Source organism: Balaenoptera ricei, chromosome 2 (assembly GCF_028023285.1).
Source record: "Balaenoptera ricei isolate mBalRic1 chromosome 2, mBalRic1.hap2, whole genome shotgun sequence".
NCBI lineage: Eukaryota > Metazoa > Chordata > Mammalia > Artiodactyla > Balaenopteridae > Balaenoptera > Balaenoptera ricei.
Genome location: NC_082640.1, coordinates 147,478,567 through 147,501,187, shown reverse-complemented (window position 1 = coordinate 147,501,187; position 22,621 = coordinate 147,478,567). Strand labels below are relative to the sequence as shown.

General features: G+C 43.8%; 2 protein-coding genes across 8 annotated transcripts in view; one reads left to right on the top strand and one right to left on the bottom strand.

Moving 5' to 3' along the window:
- Positions 1 to 22,621, top strand: part of C2H14orf39 (chromosome 2 C14orf39 homolog) — a 208,735-nt gene that overhangs the window by 121,128 nt on the left and 64,986 nt on the right. For 5 of the 7 annotated variants that reach the window (XM_059914338.1, XM_059914336.1, XM_059914337.1 and 2 more), the window contains exon 1: positions 5,028 to 5,106. Coding sequence is in view for 1 of the 7 variants with exons in the window: in XM_059914341.1 (XP_059770324.1) it covers positions 4,917 to 5,106 (190 nt within the window). In the remaining 6 variants the exon portion in view is untranslated. Of the gene's footprint in view, positions 1 to 4,916; positions 5,146 to 22,621 lie in introns of those variants that run through there. The other 2 variants (XM_059914341.1, XM_059914335.1) reach the window with 2 other exon arrangements.
- On the bottom strand, positions 3,939 to 5,921 carry SIX6 (SIX homeobox 6). The gene is made up of 2 exons (XM_059914343.1): positions 5,184 to 5,921; positions 3,939 to 4,107 (listed from the first exon to the last, which is right to left on the bottom strand). The coding sequence occupies exons 1-2, from the start codon at positions 5,753 to 5,755 to the stop codon at positions 3,939 to 3,941; spliced, it is 741 nt and encodes a 246-aa protein (XP_059770326.1). The 5' UTR covers positions 5,756 to 5,921.

Below are 22,621 nucleotides of genomic sequence, written 5' to 3'. Positions count from 1 at the left end.
CGCGGACAATGACTCCTTCTCCCCTCGCCGCCTCCTCCTCCCGACACCGCCCCCCTCGCAGCCCCCAGGCAAACCTATTAGCCATTCAGACCGACAAAACCCCGCGGCCCCGCGCATTGTCCCGCGGAGCGCCCGGCCACCGTCATTAGCCCTGATTACGTTGAGCCGCCTGACAGCCCCGCGGGCCGCTCGGCGGACCACCCCCCCATTCACCGCCGACCCCCGGCCCCGCCTCACAATAGGAGCGGAAATCGTCGGCGCTCCCGCGTCCCGGCTGAATAGAGCGAAAAGCTGCTTCTCTTCTCCTGCCGCCCCATTCACTCTGTCGTTGGATACAATATTTTTTTTCCTTTTTGTTAAAATTGGGGAGAAGGAACGAGGTCAAGGAAGATTTTGCTTGAGCTCTTTGCCTGTCATTTGTTTAATGTAAACAAAGAGCAAGTCCTCCCCCACCCCCAGCCTCTCATCCCCTCCCTCCCAGATTTTTATAAACAAATTGGTGTTGGGAAAGGCGGCGCGGGGAGTGGGGGTGGGATGAGGTACGAGGACGGCCGTGGAAGCCGAGTGGGTCATTAAAGTGGAGGACAGAGGAACTGCGGCATTTGGGGCGCAGGAGCTGTCGCGCTTTTGGTTTAACTGGCGGGTGGTTGAAATATTTATTACCCGTAAAGGAGCCCGAGCTGGGGCTGAGGGTTAAATCCTCACACTGGTCAGATCTGTTGAAATGTAAAAATGCAGCTTCTTTCTACTGTGCTGCAGTAACTGCTTTTGGGGAAATTGTTATAGGAAATGAATTTTAAGAATGAAAAGAAACCCATCATCATAAGTATTTCTCCAGATTCAGAAACCTTCAGCAGTGCAGCTAACTGGAATTAAAAACAACAACAACAACAACAACAACAACAAAAAAAAAACCCTTTCTAGACCAGGATAAAGCTGATAAGGAAAAAATATCTTAAAAAGAAAACGAAAAACTTTACAATACCTGTCCATGGGAAGATTTGGACCAATTAAAATAAAGTAAATCTGCGTGGAGATTTAGACCAATTTCCAACAAGTAATCATCAATGAATTGATTATTCACAAAGAATGATTATTCACAGTTAGGTGCCACCAGGTTTCAGATAAACATTTTAAAAAATCTTTTAAATAATGTGTCACCTCTTAAGATGCTAAAGTGAAATTATATAAATAAATCAACAAATTGGTGAAACAGAATAGTTACTTTATAATGTAACCCTTAGGCAGCATGTTACTTTAAGCAAGTTAGATGTACTTTAAAGGCTTTCACCAAAGCAGGAAGAAAAATCCTCCATCACTGTTTGGCCTTCTCTTTTTTGCTGCACAATTAAGCGTTATTTAAAAATTATTTGTAAAAAGAAAGTTTAGTTCTTGCTAAGAACTATGTTTATGTTATGTTACCCCCCCCCTTTCTTTCCCCCTTGAGAATGCAGAATGGACACTTCCTTCTGCTTTTAGGCATCATTTGAACTGCCGAGTGGCGTGGGATTTTTAGAATCTTAAATTCCTTCACATCGTTCCACTAATTAGTCCTTTTCCTTCCCTCTTAGACCTGGAAGCATCAGCTTAAGAGAGAAAATTTGCCAGCTATTTTCTCCAAATGCTGGTCTAGACAGCTGTGTAGTTAGGATGGAGTCTGACTGGGGAACAAGACTGGAAATCTATTGATTTTTCTTTGAAGTGCAATACTCCTTAGCAGATTCAGGACTAGGGTGAGGCAAGGGAGGCACCTAGAGTGCAAAATTTAAGGAGGTACTCACTCCCAGATGCTGTGCACTTGCTTGACCTTGAGAGTGAATGCCTCTTTAAATTTTGTAGTCTAGACGCCTCGCTTCTCTTTGGAGTCCTGGTCCTGCTTCTTGGCATTCTAGGAAGTACCAGGGGCTCTAGGAAATAAAATAGAGCCGTGAGGAAGCTCTACCATCCTAGCCTTTCAGGACCCACAGAAGGGCATTTGGTTGCTTTCCGGAAGAACACCAGCTTGATCACAAAGACTTCCCCACTCCTTCCATGTAGAGCTCTTGTGCAAGAGAGTTTTGATTGTCAACAGTTCTCTGGATAAGGGCCCCGGTATACAAAGACAACCATTCATAAAGCCCAAACGAGGCCAAATCTGTTTAAGTGATTTAGAAACTAAAAATCAACTCTTATTCATGTCCTGGGCTTTCCCCGTATATCTTGCCATTTGCCTGCTTTTTGTCTTCCATGACTTCACTTATTTTTGTTTGGTTTGCACATTGGCACTTCTACCCAAATAAGTTAGCAGGCTTCTGAACCAAAGAGCATCTGCTAAGGACAGAGAGGCAAATTGAAAGAAGTCCAACGGCGGAAGTGAGGGCGGGTGCTCCAGGAGGAAGTTCAGCTCAAGTGATTTAAAGATCAATGTCAAATTTTATAATATGCAATCCATTTCACTAGGAAAAAGCTTAGAGACTCTTCCAGGTAGCATTTACTTTTTTAGTGCTAGGACAGTAGGTGGTTTGTTTTGTTTTGTTTTGTTTTTGGTATGTGTGTGTCTATGTGCCTGTGTGCACCTGCACACTTTGGGAGGACAAATTTAATCCTGAGAATATTTGATATTTTTAATAGAGGCCATTACAGGACAACGAGGCTCTAGATAACTTGTTTCATGTTCAACACAACGATCAGATTTTTAAAATGCCAGTCCTTTCTCTGCAGCCTTCTATTTGACCTCACTATGTGACATGATTACATCCTTACCCCCATCTCAGTATCCGTTCTGTTGAAAACAATGCATTTGATTAAAACCTGCTTCTGCGTTGAGAAGATGCTAGTCTAGTTATTACAACCTGTCCTATCTTCTTTTGTCTTATTTTAGTACAAGTTCAATACTAAATGCAGTATGTGCTCACTTGCATGATTATGGGTACCTACTGCTTTTGTATGGGTGGGGGGCCTCAAAGGAGATGGAAAACCTTTCTCATTGCAGAGCCTCTGTTGGAGTAGTCTTGTACTTTTATAAAATAGAACTCACTATTGAGTTCCAGAGTTTGGCTTCCAAAATTGTTCCTGAAAGCCGAGTGAGTATCAAGTGGACAAGCCATAGTTAGTTATCTGTGCTGGGGATGCGGGAGTTGCCTTATAGGGGATGACCATGTTGCCAATTACTAGGTTTAAATATATCACACATGCACGCATATGTATGTACATACATACACACATGCATACAATTTGACAAGGAAGTGGTTATGGACCTACCTTGGGCTGTTTTAAAAATATACCAGGAGACATCAGAAAAGGCAAAAGATACAGAGAAGACTCTCCTGAGACCATTTGCACAAGGACCCCTACCTGGGGTCCCAAGAGAAAGATCTCTCTGTTTTCTTTTTAGGAATCTGAGAGCAGCTCTCTTAATTAAGAAAGGTTGCTCACCAGGTTTTTATTGTTTGGCTTCTTCATACAGAACCCATCGGCTTCACCCTGCACCTTTAGAAACAGCAAGTTCTCTCGATACAGAGAAACCTACCATGCAGTCTCTTAAATAAGTAAATAAACAACATATATATGTTTTGTTAAAAAAAACTTTAAAGCAAAAGTTATACATATGTAACAGCGTCCTTTCGACGTGAAATACCCACGGGAGATTCAGGGCAGGCTCTCAGCGTGCAGTTCGGGTTCCGGAGGCATCTTTGCAGCAAAATCCTTGGGAAAAAGCAAAGCAAGGAGAACGTGGAACTGGGTCTGGCCTCACCGCGGGCCCCTGTGGTAGCAGCCGGAGGGCGCCAGTGGAGCGGGTCAGGCCGCGGGGCGGACACGGCAACCCGAGCCCGCGGGTCCCTGGCCACCTGGATTCGCAAGCGCTGGGTTGCTTGGTCTCTCGTCCTTTCTCTCTCCTTCATTTTGTTTGTCTCGCTTTTTACACCGAATTCTGTTTCTGAGCGTGCTGGGTGGGCGGCTCAGATGTCGCACTCGCTGTCGCTGGACGTGATGGAGATGGCCGAAGTGGCTGCCTTGCTGGATAGGCTGGCGGCCGGGCTGGCGGCGGTGCCCAGCACCTCGGGCGTGACCTCTTCCTCGGCCCTTAGCGCCCGGCCGGAGCCCTGCGACAAGACCTGCTGCTGAAGCCTACGGGGAAGGAAAGGAAACGAGTCACTGTGTGTAACATAGCCGCCGGTACCCCCGTCCCCCGGTCCACATCCCTTAAGCCCAGCAATCAGCGACTCTCCCTCAGACCCGGGCATTTAAAGCGGGTAAGACGAGGCAACAGAGGCCGGGCAGGAGGCGTGCGGCGGCTGTTCTGTGGAGCCCTGAGGTTGCCCCATCCTCCTCCTTAGTCCTTTCTTGGCTCCCTATCTCCCCAATCTTTGGGATGCTGTGCTCGCAAGGTCGTTCCTGGTGTTGGTCACCTTTGGGAGATTTACAATGCTCTCAGGATAAATGAGGTGTGGGTGACAAGGAGAGATCAGGCTCTGGGACAGGAGACCCCTTTCCCAGCCTGCGTCTGCCTAGGGCATACTCCTGTGTGAGTGCCCCCGAGGCCGGCAAAAAGGGCGGCCTGACGGTTGCACAGAGGCTTTGGACCTGGGAGAAAAGGCTGGGTTCTTGGTCAAAATATTTGGCTGATTGAGAGCCACATGCTGAGGAATGAAAAACCCCTGCCAACTAGTTTGCTGTTTTGAGACAGGGCTGCCCACACGTGGGAAGAGTAGAACTCGACTTTCCACTTCTTACAGACATAAGTTAGAAATTTCAAAGCATTAGAGAAGGATGCATCTGGGCTTTAAAAATGACAACACTAAACTGCCACACTGCTAATAAGCCAGGCTTCACTTAATAATAGGAGCCTGGGCCCAGGCTGACAAGAATTAGCTTTGGGCCTTGGGGTCTGTAATTGTTTATGGGATTTTAATTTTTCTTTCTCCCTCTCAATGTAGCCTTGGTTTGGTGACTGGAACCAGCTGCTGGAGCGACCCCCAGCCGCCGAGAACCAAAAAGAAAGGGTGGGGAATCAAAAGCCCGGAAGGAATTCCCGACCCAGGATCCCAGAACGCAGTGGGCTCAAAACCGAAGACCTCAATCCCATCCCATCCCAATTCCTGCGAAATCCAAGTCTCCAGGCCTTGGGTAAGGGCGCCGGGGGTGCGGTCACCCACTCCCTCCCTGGTGAGTTCAAGGCTCGGAGAAGGCCTTTAGGTACCGACCTGTTCTTGGCTGCAGCCGCCCGGTCCCTTTGTCGGCGGTTTTTGAACCAGTTGCCCACCTGCGTAGGGGTCAGTCCGGTTGCCTGGGCGAGCTCACGCTTTTTGCTGGGGTTGGGGTATGGGTCCTGCAGGTACCATTCCCGAAGCAGGTGCCGCGTGCGCTCCTTGAAGCAGTGTGTCTTCTGTTCGCCATCCCAGATGGTGCGTGGCAGCGGGAACTTCTTCCTCACGCGGTACTTGTCTACTGGCCCCAAGGGCCGTCCTCGCAGCTTCTCAGCCTCCTGGTAATGCGCTTCGAGCCACAGCGCCTGCAGTTTGGCGTGCGACTCCTTGGTGAACTTGTGGTTTTCCAGGATATGGTAGAGCTCGCGGTAGTTGCCACCGTGGAAGGCCACGATGGCTCTCGCGCGCAGCACGGATTCATTCTTGTTGAGCGCCTCGCAGGCCGCAGGGGCCACAGGCAGCGACCAGAGGAAGCGACCCAGGCGCTCCACGTCGCCACTCTCCTCTAGAGTCTCACATACCCCGGCCACTTGCTGGGGACTGAAATTCAAGATAGGCAGCTGGAACATCGAGGCAGTGCCGGCGGCAGCGGAGGCGCCGAGTCCGCAGCGGGACACGCAGCAGATGCCCGCGGGCGCTGCCGGGTGCGCCAGACTCTCCTTGGTGGAGCGGCTCGGGGCCACCAGGACGCACGGCCGGGGCAGCGGCGGCGGCGCAACCGCGGGGAGCGAGAGAGCGGAAGGGATTGGAGGAGGTGCCGGCTCCGCAGCTCGGGTTCGGCTCGGCTCCGTTAGGACACGCAGGCCAGCTAGCGGGCGCCGCTACTGGGGTGGGCGGATTGGCGGCGCGGGCGCCATGGAGACCCCCTGTCAGTCACTGGCCGGCTCTGCCAATCAAGACTGCGACCGGAGCGCCCCGGCCATTTCAGCACCTCCCCGCCCTCGACAGCGCCCGCCGTTCTCCGGTAGATTTAGTATTTTGCAGAACTTGGAGGAGGAAAAGACGTGCCAGTGAATGGGAGAAAAAGACGGGCGAGAGCCGCAGCGTTTCACTACCACCCCCAGCCTTGTTCCTCTCTCTTCCCCCGCAACCCTGCCCCAGCGCCACCCCCCAAGAGGCAGTGATGCTACAGAAATCCACTTTGGGGCGAGGCGCTGCCTGGGTCAAGAGGCCTCCAGAGGACAAAGAGGACTGGGCCAAATCGAAATCCTCCAAGAGAACTCACCAAGTTTAGTTGTAACGAAACAGAAAACCTTGAGGGAGAACGCGAATGGGGAGGGAGGGGAAGTGGATCACCTCTCTTCTTGCCAGCACCCATCCCTGCATGCCTTGCCGGCTGCCAAAGCAGCCGAGTGGGAATCGAATGTGAAGCAGAAGGAACAGGACCCGGGATCTGTAGAAGAGGTCAGTTTGGACTCTACCCCCATCACCTTCAAAAGTCTCCTGATATCATTTAAAATACGAGCTAGGACACTCGCATTCTTGATAACACAGGTGCTGACCATGAAGTAAAACACTCGCAACAAAAGCGGCGCCGCAGACCCCAAGTTTATACTTTTCAGTTTTTTCTCCCCAGTTTAATGGACTTCAACAAATGTGCAGCATAGCCACATCTAGAGTGAGAAGTCACTGGTAGGTCAGGACAGCAACTTAAAAGCTTGTTTCAAAGACCTTTTTAAAGAAGTATCGATTTGCTCTTCTTGCAGGCTAATTTTGCCATACCCTGTGTTAGAATATTTAACTCTTGAGCTGGGGATAGAAACTCTAACCTTGGCCTTTGGACCCAAAAGTAATTCAATAAAAGTAAAATAGAGAAGGGAGGACCACACCAATAGAGAAGGGGGTGTAGAAAGCACTTCTTAAACCCCTGAGCCCTGACCCCTCCCGAAGAGAGAAAGGGCCTTCTTGGTGGCTCTGCCTTGGGGCCAGCAGTTGAATTGGCAACTTTATTGATTCTCAGTTGACATTCTCATCATACCGTTTTCTGAGACCTAGGTCAAAAGTAACTACGATATCACCTGGGCTTTTGATAGGGGTTTGTTTAGGTTGAAGAAAATAATTGGAAGAGGGGAGTCCAACGAAAACGCCAGGAAAAATATCTTTGGAGGTCCTATCCCCAGAAAGGAATCAGATGAGAATGTTCGCCCCCGAACTGGACTGGGCCGGGCTGTCTTTTCTTTAGTATCAAGTACAATTTGTATGTGGCTTGTACAGCTCTGGTAAATCAGAAGGCAGATAGATAGCACAGATGGTTGGAGGTGTCGGGTCACATCATGCTACGCCTGAATGCAGGGCAAAGCTCATTCTGATGGAAAACCCTGATATTATTTTCACAGATCTTCACAGTTCACTCAAAAAAAAAAAAAAATAGCAGAGAGGAAGAAAAAAGCCCTGCAACCATTTACATCATTTCTGTGAGTTTGCTGCCGCCTCAACGGAGAGACTTTCTTTTCTAAGAGCTTATTTTCATGAAATGCGACAGGCAGAGGCAAAATGGAGAGGGTGATGAGGATAATGTCGAAGCACAAACCCTCTCTAGCTTGAGGAGACTTCCGAATCCGCCTCAAGGACAACTTTTAGTGAGAAACATCGCAAACGAGGGCCAACAATGCACGGTGTAGAAAACCCGGCAGGCGGGAAGGGGTGAAGAGGGACCCCAGGAGGGTTGCGTTCCCGGCACCCCTGGCCAAGGAAGGAAAGCACCCCCTTGCTCCAGTTTGCAGAGGTTTCCGAATTTTCCCTCTCGGGGTGTCTCCCCTATGGGCTCTCCCTAGCCCAATAGCTTCTTGATTGCCCTCCGCGAGCAGAAGCAGCCGCGGGTCCGCGGGACCTTACAGCCCTCGAGCGCAGAGGGGACCCCCAACCTCGGCTCCTAGCCGCCGGAGGTGAGAAGTTGTCGGTGCCCCAGGGGACCGCGCCTCCGCACGCCTTTTTGCTGCACAATTTGAAAGTGGTCAATTCCGGCTTCTTACCCTAAGTAAGTCGTGTAATTTTCCGAGTCTAGGTGCCCTATGCAAGAAATGGGAATGTTTATTTCCAGATGTCCCCTTTGGCTTCTGCGTGTCTGGGGCTCTCCGGTGACTGAGACCAAAAGCCTAGGTTGGCCTTGGCGGAATCGCGGGAAAAGGGCGCTGGCTGCTGCCGCCGCCGAATCCGAACCCCGCCTGACGCTGTGTCTGGGCGCCGGGGCGGGCGGGTTCTGAGAGTTGTCTAGAGGCCCGGGTCTACTGTCAGGATATCCTGTCTTCACCATCGCAGGGGGCTTGGCTTAATTTTATCAACTCAAGGGAAATAAACTTCTCCAGGGCGCACTGAGGTAGCACATTCGTTCATCAGCTTCGCTCTGGGAAGGGACAAAGGGAAGAAATTTGTGAGCCCCCGTCCTTGAGAATGAGGAGCTTCGAGGATTTCCTTAGAGATAATTCCACTGTGAAGAAGACGGCCCCCCACCCCACGGCTGAAGCGCACTTTTCCGGGTTTGCCAGGCGAAGGCTGGAGCTTTTCTTAATTTTACGGAGGGATAGATTTTTACCAATTTTGGAACGTTGCGCCAACCTTGCAGACAACTCGCTACACCCGACTTCATTTTTCTTATGTGTTTGACCAGGTAACCTGGAAAGCGCAGCGGCAGCCTTTGGCCTCGGCCCATCTGGGCAGGTTTGCAACTTTCTGTGGTTGGTTTGCAGCTACTAGTAGATTTGGGAGGCCTTGGATTCTCACTGGGAATACCTAGATGGCTATTCTTTCTGCAAACTCAAGACTTTTATTTTATGGAGAAAAAGCGGGTAGAAGACAATGCCCTCCCTGGAAAAACTGTGTCTAATTGTTCATTGCAGAGGCACCAGGGCAAAGTGCCTCCAGGGAGTTGTGAGGTTCATACCAGAAATCTTGAGTTCAGTCTAGGACTTCTTGCACATATCAATCTCTCCCCTCGTTTTGCCCCTTCTGATTTTGCTCTCTAGAGTAGAGGGACACTTGGAGCCCAGGTTACACTCTGCTGAAAGGTTTGCCAGTGGAGAGCACTTTGTAGAGGTCAATACATTCTTATGTCTAGTTTCCAGTCTCTTGTCTTGTTTTGTCTTTCTTTTCTTTGACTTCTCCTAAATCAAGCCATAAAATAAATGATGTGTCTTTGTTTTCTTTCCTATACAATTCACATAGTCAGGGATTTTAAAGATATCGTAATTGAATGCATCTGAACTCCTTGATAAAGACGTTTGTGCTGCCTGTGAGAATCACAGACTGGAAGACAATGAGGTCCCAGCCTTTTGTGTATGTCCATTTTGACTTTGGGGGGAGAGATCTTAGTTTTCGTTTCCTGGGCCTCAAAGCCATGTGTTGCGAATAGGTGAGAATAATGTAAAAAAAAAAAAAAAATCAAGATTAGAAAGGCGTTTTACTGCCTTTGAAATTACAGTATTAAAATTTCACCCTCTCATTTATTCATGAATTTAGAATTCTGATTTTTAGATGATACTGTATAAATATAGATATATATTTGTTTATGAATTTGGTGGTCCAGCTCTTCAGATTATGAAATTAATTCAATATCCTAGTTTTAAAGTACCAACTATCCTAATAAGTTCCTAAGATAGATTGCTGTCTTTCATACATTCTTCCCCTGACTGTATGTATGCACCTTGTAACAAAGAACAGAGATGCCTCTTTGAGAAATGTTTTGTAGGTTTCTTGGTGCTGTAAAGTTAACTGGCAAAAAAGTATTACAATCAAAATATTGATCTAATTTTAATAGATTAGATATTTTTGTTATTATTTGCAAAATTATTTACCATCTATTTTTTAAATGATGCAAAATTGCTTGTGTTGTTAATTGGAGGAAATGTTTATAAGTTTAAATGTGAGGAAATGTACCATTTGAAAGTATTGGTTAATTAGCAGTAATGGTTTTTTAAAATGTTAGGCTGACTATGTAACTTTGTTTTGACCTCCAGTGTGTGGCTGCTTCTAGGCATTTGGATGATAATTTGTATTTAAGCCAAAGACTATATTGCAAATTATACCCCTTATTTAAACTATGGTTTTAAATTCACTTTTCTCTCTCTCTTCTGCTTTTGTGAGGGTAAGTCTAAATCTTCAGAGGGCTAACCACACCACAGCATAGCTTGCTTAGGGCTATGTATCAATGGGTTCTTATGTGAAGGATTAACTCTTAAAAATGTAACCAGCATGTCATTTATAAACACTTTATTATCAGTAATGAAACATTAGTTGAATGACTGAAAGAATAATTAATTCATAATTCTCTACTAGAACCTTGTTTTTTTCCACTAGCAGGTTATTTTTGACCATTTTCAAATCTAAGATCAAAGTATCTTTCTAAAATACACCTAGACACCTTATAATTCAATGAAGTGAAAGAGTGTAAATTTGTTTATGTCTTCTGGCATGAGTCAAACATTATTCACATTCGATTTTATGTATTATATGTCATATATATGCATTAATTACATGTATTATATGTGTAATAAATGATCATTTCCTTCCAAGTAGTGTAAAATCAAATAGAAACATTAGCCTCCAATAAATACCTTAAATTCTGCATTAATCCAGTTCATTAACAGAAAATGCTTTTAAAGAATTACATTAAAAATATAATTTTCATGGCATCTTACCCTTCAAAGTAGCAAATCTCAGGAGGGCAATTATACCCCCTCCTTCCAGGGGACATTTGGCAATGTCTGAAGACATTGTTGGTTGTCACAACTGTCACTGAATGCATGGAGGCAGAGATGCCGCTAAACATCTTACAGCGAATCGCCACAGCGGCCCCCACCCCCAACCAAAAATGTCAGTAGCATCACTGTTAAGAAACCCTGCTTCAGAGGAACTCAAAATAATCAACAAGACACAGACATACAGAACCTGCTAAAATTCTGTTTATTTTGGAGTTGAAGCACTTTTAAAGGAATCAGTGCCCTTTTAATTTCATCTTAGGTCTAGGCCACACCAATAAAATCTCTTCCTAAGGGTACACTGTAATTTTGTTTCTTTTAAAACTTTATTGTAATTGATACTTATGGTGACTGAATACTTATAAATTTAGAAATATCTCTGGGGAAAGTGGAGTTTTGTTTCTGTCTATGTTCTTTGAGTAACTGGTGGGACAGACAACAATGGTTGAAAGTTATTGCTCAGACCGTCTCCATTTTACAAGTGAATAAAATACGAAGACCAAGAGGTTAAATGATTACTCATATTATACAACTAGTTAGTGGCAGAGTTACGTTTAAAACACAGATGCAATCCTCTATTTATCACATACCTTGCTTTCCCTACCCAAGGAAGATGGTATAATTCCCGTTGAGTTTGAGGGTGAGGATTTGAATCACACATGAATATTTATTGGTGGCTGCCATGTGTAAGGTCCTATGCTATTTCCTGATGCTGTGACTTTCATAGTTTGATGCACGCTAGTTCATGGATCTCAGAGAGGTTGAAACTATTCTGGGTCTTGTCAAATGGTGTACCCTCGCAAACCCTAAAAAGTCCTTGAATCTCAAACGTGATTCTCGGACTTCAATTATCTTCTTTGCGCGGTGGGAATGTTGGAGTCTGGGTTTATTGAAGACCTTTCTCTGAGTCATCACACTGTATGCTGGCAGGAAAATGGAACTGAATTCAGGCTCGTTGGGGAGGAGAGATTGGACTTGAGGTGCTGTAAGGCTTGGTTTAAGTAAAAAAACCTCCGAACTCTTTTGTCAGGTCTTTCAAAAGAATAACAGTGATGCTCACTAGCATTTCTATAATTAACAAGCTGTCAACATTTCTATTACAACCACAGACGTCTATTACAGACAGAGAATTGTGATAAATGTTTCTTTAGGTCTGAAATGTTAGCCTTCATCTTCTTTTCAGCCTAAGGCAATTTTTGAAACCAATTTTGTTTCAATCATTTTGGATCAGTTGTGTGGTAATTTTGGAAGTGCAGATGCTCTAGGCGCACCTATTGAAATAAAGACTTTTAAATGGAAACACAGAGAGGAGTCTGCTTAAGCCCCAGTGGGGACCAGCTGCAAAGCTCTGGCACGGAATTATATAGGCAGACAGTGACAGTAGGTTTAGAAAAAATTAAGAGGCAGAGAAATGTGTGCATGTTTCCTTTAACAGTAGATTTTTTTCCCCCTCAGATCCTTCACACTATGGAATTTTAATCCTCTCTTTTTTCTGTTTTGTATTTTATCTGTTACTTTCCCTATTATTCCTAGGTTTTCGTGAAATTAATGTAAGAGAATTTGTCTTTACAGTGATTAAAATTTGGGGCTGAACTGATTTTTTTGGAATGTTAATATTTAATTTTAACCTTCATTTAGTTAAATTTTCTTTCTACCCCTCTCATCTCCTTTCTGCTTGATCATCTTTTTATCCTTGTCCTTGAAATAAAAATTTAGAAGTTCTGCAGTATTTTCTAGTCCATCAATGGTTATCTTTCCTTTCCTTGCTCTCTTAATTGTTACATATGACTCTATTATTGTCTATAAACAGGACATTTAATATCTTCCCCATCAAGATGCACTGTTTTTCCTACCATGGCATTACTTTCCCCATTGTTCTCGCCATCCAAATAGGATTAGACTTTTACAGTATTTTCACTTCCCCACTTTCCTCCTCCTCTATTACCCCAATCCCAAAGTTTTCTGAAATGATGTAGTACCTAGAGTTTTCCTTGTAGTGTATCCCTTCTGTTTTAAAAATACTTATTTAGCAATTATGTCACACACTTCTAGACAGTCTGTTCTTATTACACACACGTACAGACACATATTCCTCTCCATTCTTTCCCTCTGCTATGGTTCATTTGTTGATATTTAGATTTTTTTTTTCTCATGTATTTTCCTCATCTGGAGTGTTATTTTTTCCCCTACTGGAAATACCTTTTGTGTTTTTCTCTGTATAAAAGCAACACATGCTCACTGCAATAAATATCCATATACTTATGGAGTCAAAAGTGAAAGTTTTTTGTAATGTCATTATTCCATAGATAAATCACTATTAGTGCTCAGTGCATATCCTTATATACTTTTTTTTTTCTACACACAGAGATACAGATATTTTTTCTTTTGACAGAAATGCTGTCATATTATCCATACTGTTTATAGCCTTCTTTTTTTATGATAACATTTTATGAACATTTTTCCTGATAATAAATACATGTTATCATTTTGAATGGCTGCACTGTATTCCACAGCATACATACCATAACTTATTTAACCAATCCCTATTGATGATTGTTTAAATTGGTTCCAAATTTTCACCATTATAAACAATGAAACAATGAGCATCTTTATGTATTGCCCAATTCTTCCTTCAAATTCTTGGAAGTAAGATGAATGGGTTAAAGGGTTTACATATTTAAAAAGTGGTATGTATTTCCAAATTGTCATCCAAAAGGATTTTTACCAATTTTTACTTATTTTTACCCACACCGTGTGAGTGTCATTTCCCCCCACACCCTGGCCATTATTCTTCTTTTAAATCTTTGCCAGATTGATAGATGAAAAATGGTTTCTTTGGGACTTCCCTGGTGGTCCGGTGGTTAAGAATCCGCCTTCCAATGCAGGGGACGCGGATTCGATCCCTGGTCGGGGAACTAAGATCCCACATGCCGCAGGGCAACTAAGCCCGTGCGCTGCAATTACTAAGCCCGCGTGCAGCAACTACAGAGCCCATGCTCTCTGGAGCCTGCGCGCGACAACTAGAGAAAAGCCTGTGCTACACAATGAAGAGCCCGCGCACCACAACGGAAAGATCCCATGTGTCGTAACTAAGACTCTACGCAGCCAAAAATAAAAATAAATAAATAAATAAATATTTGAAAAATGGTTTCTCATGTTTTCTAAATAGCCATTTCTTTGGTTATTAATAAGGTTATGCAGTTTTACATATTTACTGGTCATTTGTATTTCTTCTTTTGAGATTTTCCCAATTATATCCCTTGATTTGGGATGTTTATCCTTTTTATTCATTTGTAGTATTTCTTACAACATTAAGGATACATTTTTTCCTGTCATATATTGCAAATATTTCTTCCTGCTTTTTCACTTTATGGTGTTGTTTGTCCTATAGTTTTTATAATTTTCACATAGTCAGATCTATCAAGTCTGTTTCTGTCTCGGGTGTTATACTTAGTACAGTGTCCCTTCCATGTTATAGATAACCTGTATTTTCTTCTCTGCTCTTTCTAGATTAAAAAAAATTTAATCCATCTGGATTTATTTTGAGGTCTCATGGAAATTTGGACTCTAACAGGGTTTTTTCCCCCTTCAAATCATTTTCTAATTCTTCTTTCTCCCTCCCTCCCTCCCTCCCTCCCCCCCTTCCTTCCTTTCTCCCTTCCTTCCTTCCTTCCTTCCTTCCTTCCTTCCTTTCTTCCTTCCTTCCCTGTACCAAAAATACTAGAAATGCATCCCCTTTCATCTCTGGCCCCATTTCCTTTCTAGGCCCCTTCCTCCTTCAATCAAAAGAGTGTAAATTTTTCTTTGTGACTTTTCTTCCCCCTTCTGCTTCTCAGCTAATTCACCCCAGGCCTCAGAATGTCCTGGAAACCTCCTTCCATTCCAGACCTGGGTTTGTCTTCTGACAGCCTGGGTTCTCTTCTTTCTCTGGCAGTCTTGCTTGGCCTGGGTGTGTCTAGACTGTGCTTGTTCTCGGAATGTTAAGAGGGTGGAAGCAGGTGGGGTTGCCTAAGGTGCCAAGAAGACTTGCGCGGCTGGAAGAAGACAGGAGCGAGTGTGTCACCATGCAGGAGAGGGAAGCTCTTGACCTGGGCCTTAAGGACTTGTTGGGATGAGCAGAGATTCAGGTTGGAGATAATGAAGTGGTCTGGAGACAGTCTGGAGATTAAAACCAGCGCTCTAAGAGATTTTTTAGACCAAAAAGTGCCTCTGTTGTATATTTCCCAGAGTTTAGTTTTACCACCTCTGAATCCTGCCATTATTTATTGATTGATAATTCTTTTCCCACAGATATGAAACTCCACTTTTATCACATATTAAATTTCTATGTATACATAGGTATTCTTTTGGACTTTCTGTTCTCTTTCACTGATATGTCTATTTATTCCTATGGTTCCCCTACTGTCATTCAAATACATTTTAATATTTGATAGGGCAAGTTCTTCTTCAGTATTTTTAAAGAAAAATTCTTTGGCTGTTTTGTGAGTATTTTCTTCCAGATCAACTTTAAGGTAAGTTTTGTCAAGTCTTTTTCACAACCCCAGATTCCAGTGGAGTTTTCATGGAATTGTGCTGTTTTGCAAACTGGCCCCATCCATGGAGGCAGGGAGAGACTGAAGAAAGAGGCAGACCACTCCAGGTTGGTAGGTGGCAGGTTTAACAACCAAGGGAACTTATTTATGAGACTTGTCTTGGTTGACTGCAAGACAAGTAGATCTCTGCATCTGCCTGCCAAATCTTACAGTTTATATAGAGGCCTTAGCTGGGTTCAGTCATGTATTTAGTCCAGATGGCCTCAACAGAACCTTACTCTTTTAAGGCTACATCCATGAAAATGGCTCGCACGTGGGAATGGTGGGCAGAACATTCATTCCAAGGATGGGGAGGAGGTGAGGAGCCTCTGATTGCCTGGGTCTAGTGCATGGGTCAGCTGGTTGTCATGTCCTCTTGATGACTTCCTCCAATACTCCACCCCTTGTGACTGGCTCTTATGGTCTTACATAGCCACTCTTTCCCAGTGTGCCCTGAGCGGCCAGCAAGGGGTTTCACTAGCATGGCGGTGGCTTGTTTGGCAGCTATCTGGCCATCCGGGTGAGGTGTACCATTGCAAATTATAGTAGACGACACCTTTCCCAGGCATGATAGGGCCTTTGGTGTTCTCAGCAGCATAGCAGATTGATCCATGGTGAGAGTCAGGCAATGTCTGTTTCCTACAACTTCCATACCTTTACGGTATTGAGTGTCTTGTCAGGGGTCCCTAATCTGTCGTATGGGGCAACAGGCCCTACTGGTTGATCGTTCAAATGTATTAAAGCCAAGGCGGTTGTACCTGTTAGTATTTTAATCTGCTGCTTTGATATCCTATTTTTCCTTTCTATCAACCTTGCTGCTTGCCAATTATAGGGGCGATGAAACCTCCATTCAATGTCATGTTCTTTTGCCCAGTCCTGCATATCATAACCTTTGAAATGTGACCTCCAATTACTATCTATTTGATGAAGGTATCTGTACATGGTACTCAGCTTCTCTAATCCCCTAATGGTGGCAGCCTGGTTTGAGCCGTGGCAGGGGAAAGATTGGGTTAGGCCAGATGCAGTGTTCATGAAAACCAAGGCATATTTAGAAGCCTTACTTGGAGGGAGGGGACCAATTTAATCAATTGCCAATACCTCACTGTTTCGGAACTCCAGTATATGGCCCCAGACTCCTTTGGTAATTGCCTTAGGTGTTGTTTAGAACACAAAGGACATGTCGTTACTGCATTAACCAAGTCACTGTATTTCAAGGGCAATCCAGCATCCTTGACAATATGCCATCCCACCCATATGCTATTGTGGGTGGTCACTCTTTCTATGCAACCAATCTGCCATATATAGTGAAGGGTCAGTTGCTAGGGCTTGTACCTGAGCTAGGGCATCAGCTTCTTGATTGCCAGGGTGTGTCAGTGCCTTGTGAACCAGCATGTGGAAGACAGTAAGGACAGCCTGAAGCTCTTCCAGGCGAACCTAAAAGTCTTTCCACACATCCTGACCCTACAGAGGCTTTTTCATGATCATCCACTCCTTAGCTTCCCATTGTCCAAGTCATAGGGTTCATCCCTTTATAATAGCCCAACTGTCATTGCAAAGGGTTAATGACCAGGGTTCATGAGTGATCACCAGCCAAACTGCTCTGAGTTCAGCCCACTGGCTGCTATGGTTTGTTCCTGTTTCCAGGCATCTCTTTATCAGATATCAGCAGGAATTTCCTCCACTCCCTCTCTATAGGCTGCAGGGACTGCCACAGGAATAGGGGTGGAGGCATTCAGAGCATCTTCATATTCTACAGGACTTAGTAGCACCTGTATTTCTAGAGACAGTGGGCTGGCAGACAGGGTGCTCTTCTGCTGCATATAGGCATGCCACTTAGTCAAAGTGGGAATTTGAGCCATGACAGAAGTGGGTTGATGGAACATATTCTCCATCCACCCTTTGATAGGAAGGGAAGTTCTGACCATGATATGCTGTTCTTTCGTGAGAGAATCTACCCTGAGGAGCACTGTATACACTGTCAGGAGCTGTTGCTGTATGTGTGTGTTGGGGGTGGGGGGGGGTATCTTGGGTTTCTGCCCCCTTCCAGGACTGGGACCAAAATCCTAGGGATACTTTCTCATTCTGTTGCCCCTGCCACAGCACCCAACCCAAAGCTTCCAGAGTCACAGATACATCTAACTCAAATGGTAGCCCTGCATGAGAGATGCCCAGAGATTTAATCTGCTTCACTAATATTTTTGTCTTTTCAGAGGTAGCTTGTTGCTCTCATTCCCAGTCCTACACGTGCCCTTTCTTCACCAGGCAGTATAAAGGATGCAGGCACTGTGCTAGGTAGGGAATAAAACCCAAACCCCCAAATTCCTACAAAAGCTTGCACCTCTTTCATGTTCTTAGGGGTTGGATAGGCTTGCACCTTTTCAATCACAGCTCCTAGGATAATGCACATCTTACCCAACCAAATAACTCCCCCAAACTTTATGGCCGTGCCTGGGCCTTGAATTTTCTATGGGTTCACCACCCATCCTCTCCCTCACAGATGTTTCAGCAAAGTCTGCAGAGTGTCCTGCAGCAGAGGCAAGTCTTCACATGTTAACATAATATCATCAATGTAATGGGCCAATTTTACTGTAGTGGGGAAGGAGAACAGGGACAGATCTTGGGCTACCATCCCATAAGATATTGTGGGGCTGTGCAGGTAGCCTTAAGGAGATATTTGAAAGGTCTATTGTTGTCCCTCCCACATGAAGGCAAATTGATCTTAATTATCAGAAACCTGTACTTGTCAGAGTCTTTTCCTTAAAACACCTTGAAGATGAAGCATTTTTGCAGGAACATTTATATTAATAACATATATTTATACAAAATAACCTAAAGAAAGTTTAGCATCACTTCTTATTTGACAGTGCTTCCCATGTAATTTAATATATCAACTAAGCCTAATTAATTTAATTCTCTTTTATAAGGAGAGATTACATATCTCTGAGATGTTCCAGGGGCCCTCTAGAAAATCCCAGTTAGTTCAAGGTCAACAGGACTTTGTTAATAATTTGATTTGGGGTAAGTTTGTCAAAAATATCAAAAGGTTTAAAACACTTGATTGAATAGGACCATAGGTCACCGTGAAACAGTACTTAGTTATCCAGTTAACCAAAGTGATAATTAGAGACTTCAAAGGCAAATACATAAAGTTACGTAGTTGTAAAAACAAAACAAAAACACAACTTACCTCTTTTAATACAGAAGACTCAGTTTTCTTAAGTAATCAAAGCCTGATAAAGACAACATGAAGCACAGAAAATTATTTTGATAAAACACAGAATCTCTGTTTTCTAGGCAGATTACTTAAAAGGTGAAGAAAAACCTTTCACAGTCCCACTAAGAACAGACCAACAGTCCAAAACAACTTTGTCCTTTTAGCGGGTGAAAAAAATTGTTTCATTTTTACATAAGTACACTATTGATATTAAAGCTTATTTTTCTTTAAGCCAATTAAATAAAGCTCATTTACAGATTAATTTTGGCAACACCCTCCAGAGGTAGAAAAATGTCACATATATGTAACATATATTCATAGACATACATCAACATACAGACAGACACAGAGACCCCATAGCTTTCATTCTAAAACTTTAGCCAAGAATCAGGTATAACAATATAAAACTCACTAATTTATAAGCCAGTTGAATCCAATGTGTTTCTGGTAGATGGAACAAGTTAAGTTTACCCACTCACATGGCTAAAGCTTTTTACTAATATTTGTGGAGAAGACTTTTAAAATTTGTATTTGCCCTTTACTGGTAATCTTATGGAGGCTGTGGACTAGATTTTGAGCAAGGGAGCTTCTGTAGTCATCTGTATTTTAAATAGTCTCTTTCCCTCCTTTTTTCTATTCAGTCTCAGGCAATCATGGGCTGTTTTAGTTATCTCCTGAGGTATTTACATTTCAGATAAAATTTACAACTTGAAGGGACAGAAAATGAATGCAAGTTTTCTCCTGGGAGTTTTGGGGTGTATTTCTCTATTATCAAAGTCTAGGGTAATTACTATTTAAAATTTTTCTTTGTATTAAAGGTCGGATGGCATGGGTCTACTCTGCGCATTTCATTGTCAATCAGTACAATATCCTCCTCTTTGCTCTCCTCACTTTCCCAAAGATTCTGCCTCTTAGTGTCCTAATCAGGCTTTATCACAAGCACATGGACTTTAATCAATGACAGCTTGTGATCTCCTAGCTTTCCAAAATAGCATTCTAAGGTCTCCAACTTATTATTCTGGTCTTCCAAAATTGTCTGCCACTCCTGAAACTAGCAGAGTAGTGGATAACTGCACGTCCTTTTCTAACTTCAGCTCTTCTTCCAACTTTCAAACACAAGTTAGTCTCTAGTTGGGCATCGATGGTCAGCTGAACTGCCCACAGTAGAGGCCAGCCCACTGTGGCAGCCATTTGTTTCCCTTCTTTACTTAAGTTCTCTCTCTCTCTTTTTTTTTAAAGCAATTCCTTTATTTCTATTATTTATTTATTTGTTTTTGGCTGTGTTGGGTCTTCGTTTCCGTGCAAGGGCTTTCCCTAGTTGCGGCAAGCGGGGACCACTCTTCATCGCGGTGCTCGGGCCTCTCACCATCGCGGCCTCTCCTGTTGCGGAGCACAAGCTCCAGACATGCAGGCTCAGCAGTTGTGGCTCATGGGCCCAGCCGCTCCGCGGCATGTGGGATCCTCCCAGACCAGGGCTCGAACCCGTGTCCCCTGCATTGGCAGGCGGACTCTCAACCACTGCGCCACCAGGGAAGCCCAAGTTCTCTCTTAAGTGTAGTTTCTCAAACAAGCTCATTAAAACAGCCACGTTTTTGGGGTGTCCTCATACTCCTGGGGTGGTCCACATGCATCTGACATATGGGCCACCTCTCCTCACATAGAGGTCAATGGCCAACTCTGGATTTCCCCCACAGATGACTCTTTCTCAAGGCCCATTTATTCCATCTCCTTGCTGGCTTACCAGTTGTTGGTTTGCAAACTGGCCCCCTGAACACAGAGAGCAAGGAGAGAACAAAGAAAGAGGCAGACTACTCCAGATTGATAGCTGGCAGGTTTAATAAGCAAGGGAACTTGCTTACAAGACTTGTCTTCGGTAACTGGAAGTTGAGTAGGTCTCTGAACCAACCCACCGAATCTTAAAAGTTTATAATAGGGGCCTTAACTGGGTTCAGTCACATATACAGTCCAGATGGTCTCAACAACACCTCACTCTCTTAAGGCTTCATCCTTGAAAATGACTCCCACTGTTGGAATGGTAAGCAAAGTGTACATTCCACGGACAGAGGAGGGGGTGAGGAGCTTCCAGTTGCCTGGGTCCAGCTCTTGGGTCAACTGGCAGTCACGTCCTCTTGATGACCTCCTGCAACAAGTTTCATTACATAGATTAATTTGGGATAAATTGCATCTTTACAGTGTTGAATGCTCCCATTCAGGTACATAGACTGGCTCTCATTTATTCAAACGCTCTTTTATGTCCTTCAATAAAATTTTATACTTTCCTCATGTAGGAAAAACAGACATGAGAATTGAAAAAGCATCATGGCTTGCGGTTATTATTATAAAGGTCTTAAGTCCTATACAACTCTGTGGATTTTGAAGGCATCATTGTATTACAGCATGGTACAATAATTAACATTTACTATTGTTTAAAATGAATGAGGAAGTTTTTCCGTTGAGTCCCCCTGAGTTGGCAGATATAGATAATTGGAACAGGAAGAGGAGCAGAAAATGAGGTTAGAGCTTGAGGAATTGTCTAGGGCAGGGTCTTGATAATTGGCCTTTCCTATCTGCCCCCTACTCCTGTGAAAGCACCCAGACTGAAGCCTAAGAAATAGTCTTTAATGAAATTGAGTGGTTAGCCTGGGAAGGTATAGGTCTTTCAAAGTGGAGAATTTATGCTTACTCAGGGCTTAGAAATTATGCTAGTGCATTCAAAAATCAGTAAGGAGCCTGAGGGATTTAGTGATATGGTAAAGAAGACATATGGTTCTTCTGTATACAGGGGGAAAAAGTACACTTAGAAACTCTGGGGAAAACAAAATCTGTATAAGAAATCATGAATCAAATGTGAAACAAATGAAAATATGGCATGATTATAATCAATTGATGGAGACTAAACAAAGAAAATTTTATTGATTTTAATGCTGGGAAATTTTTTTCTTTTAGATTTTTTTTTGATGTGGACCATTTTTTTAAAACAAATTTTGTGCCACTTTGGTTTTATTTTTTAATATTTAGTTATTTATTATTTATTTGGTTGCACTGGGTCTTAGCTGCGGCAGGCGGGCTCCTTAGTTGTGGCATGTGAACCCTTAGCTGCGGCACACGAACTCTTAGTTGTGGCATGCATGTGGGATCTAGTTCCCTGACTAGGAATTGAACCCGCACCCCCTGCAATGGAAGGTGAGGTCTTAACCACTGGACCGCCAGGGAAGTCCCAATGCTTGGAAATTTGATGCAAGTAAATTTCAAATGGCACGTGTAGTGACACGAAATTTCATCATCTCTACTTTTCTGCTTTCTTTAAAAAGACTCTATAGGTACAGGCAATATAAACCCAACTTAGGCTATCTTGAATGAAAAGAGAATCTCTTGACTTACAGAACTGACTAGCTGACTCTTCTATATCTTGCTTATGCGTTCATCTGTGTTGCCTTCATTATAGGGCAGGTTTTTCCATATGGTGAGAAAGATAGTTATCACCTGCTCCATCTTTACAAGGTTTTTGGAGTTCACTAGCTCAGAGAGACAATTTTCTTCTATTATTCTACATGTAACAGTTAAGGAAAGACTGGCCTCAGTGGTGGAGTGCTGTGATTGGCCAGGCCATTCCCTACCTAGTCACATGTCCGTTTCTGAGATCAGAGCCCTGTGGGAGCTAGATAGTAGTGTTACTGATAACTGTTATGAAAGAGGAGTTCTGTTGTCTGAGAAGGGAGTCTTGGATGTCCTGAGACTTTAGCTCTTTATAACTGATCGAATCTTTCTTGCGAGCTTCTACCCTGCTGGATACCAGGGGCAGTCAGGGGGACAACTTTAAACTTCTGATAGATACTGCCAGTTTAAAAGTTTCTTTTAGATAACTCAGTCTGCTTCAGAGGTATGCTAAATCTTTTAGATTTCCTTTGCCTTCCTCTCTAAAATGGCATTTTAATGTATGGGGAATGGAGTAAAAGT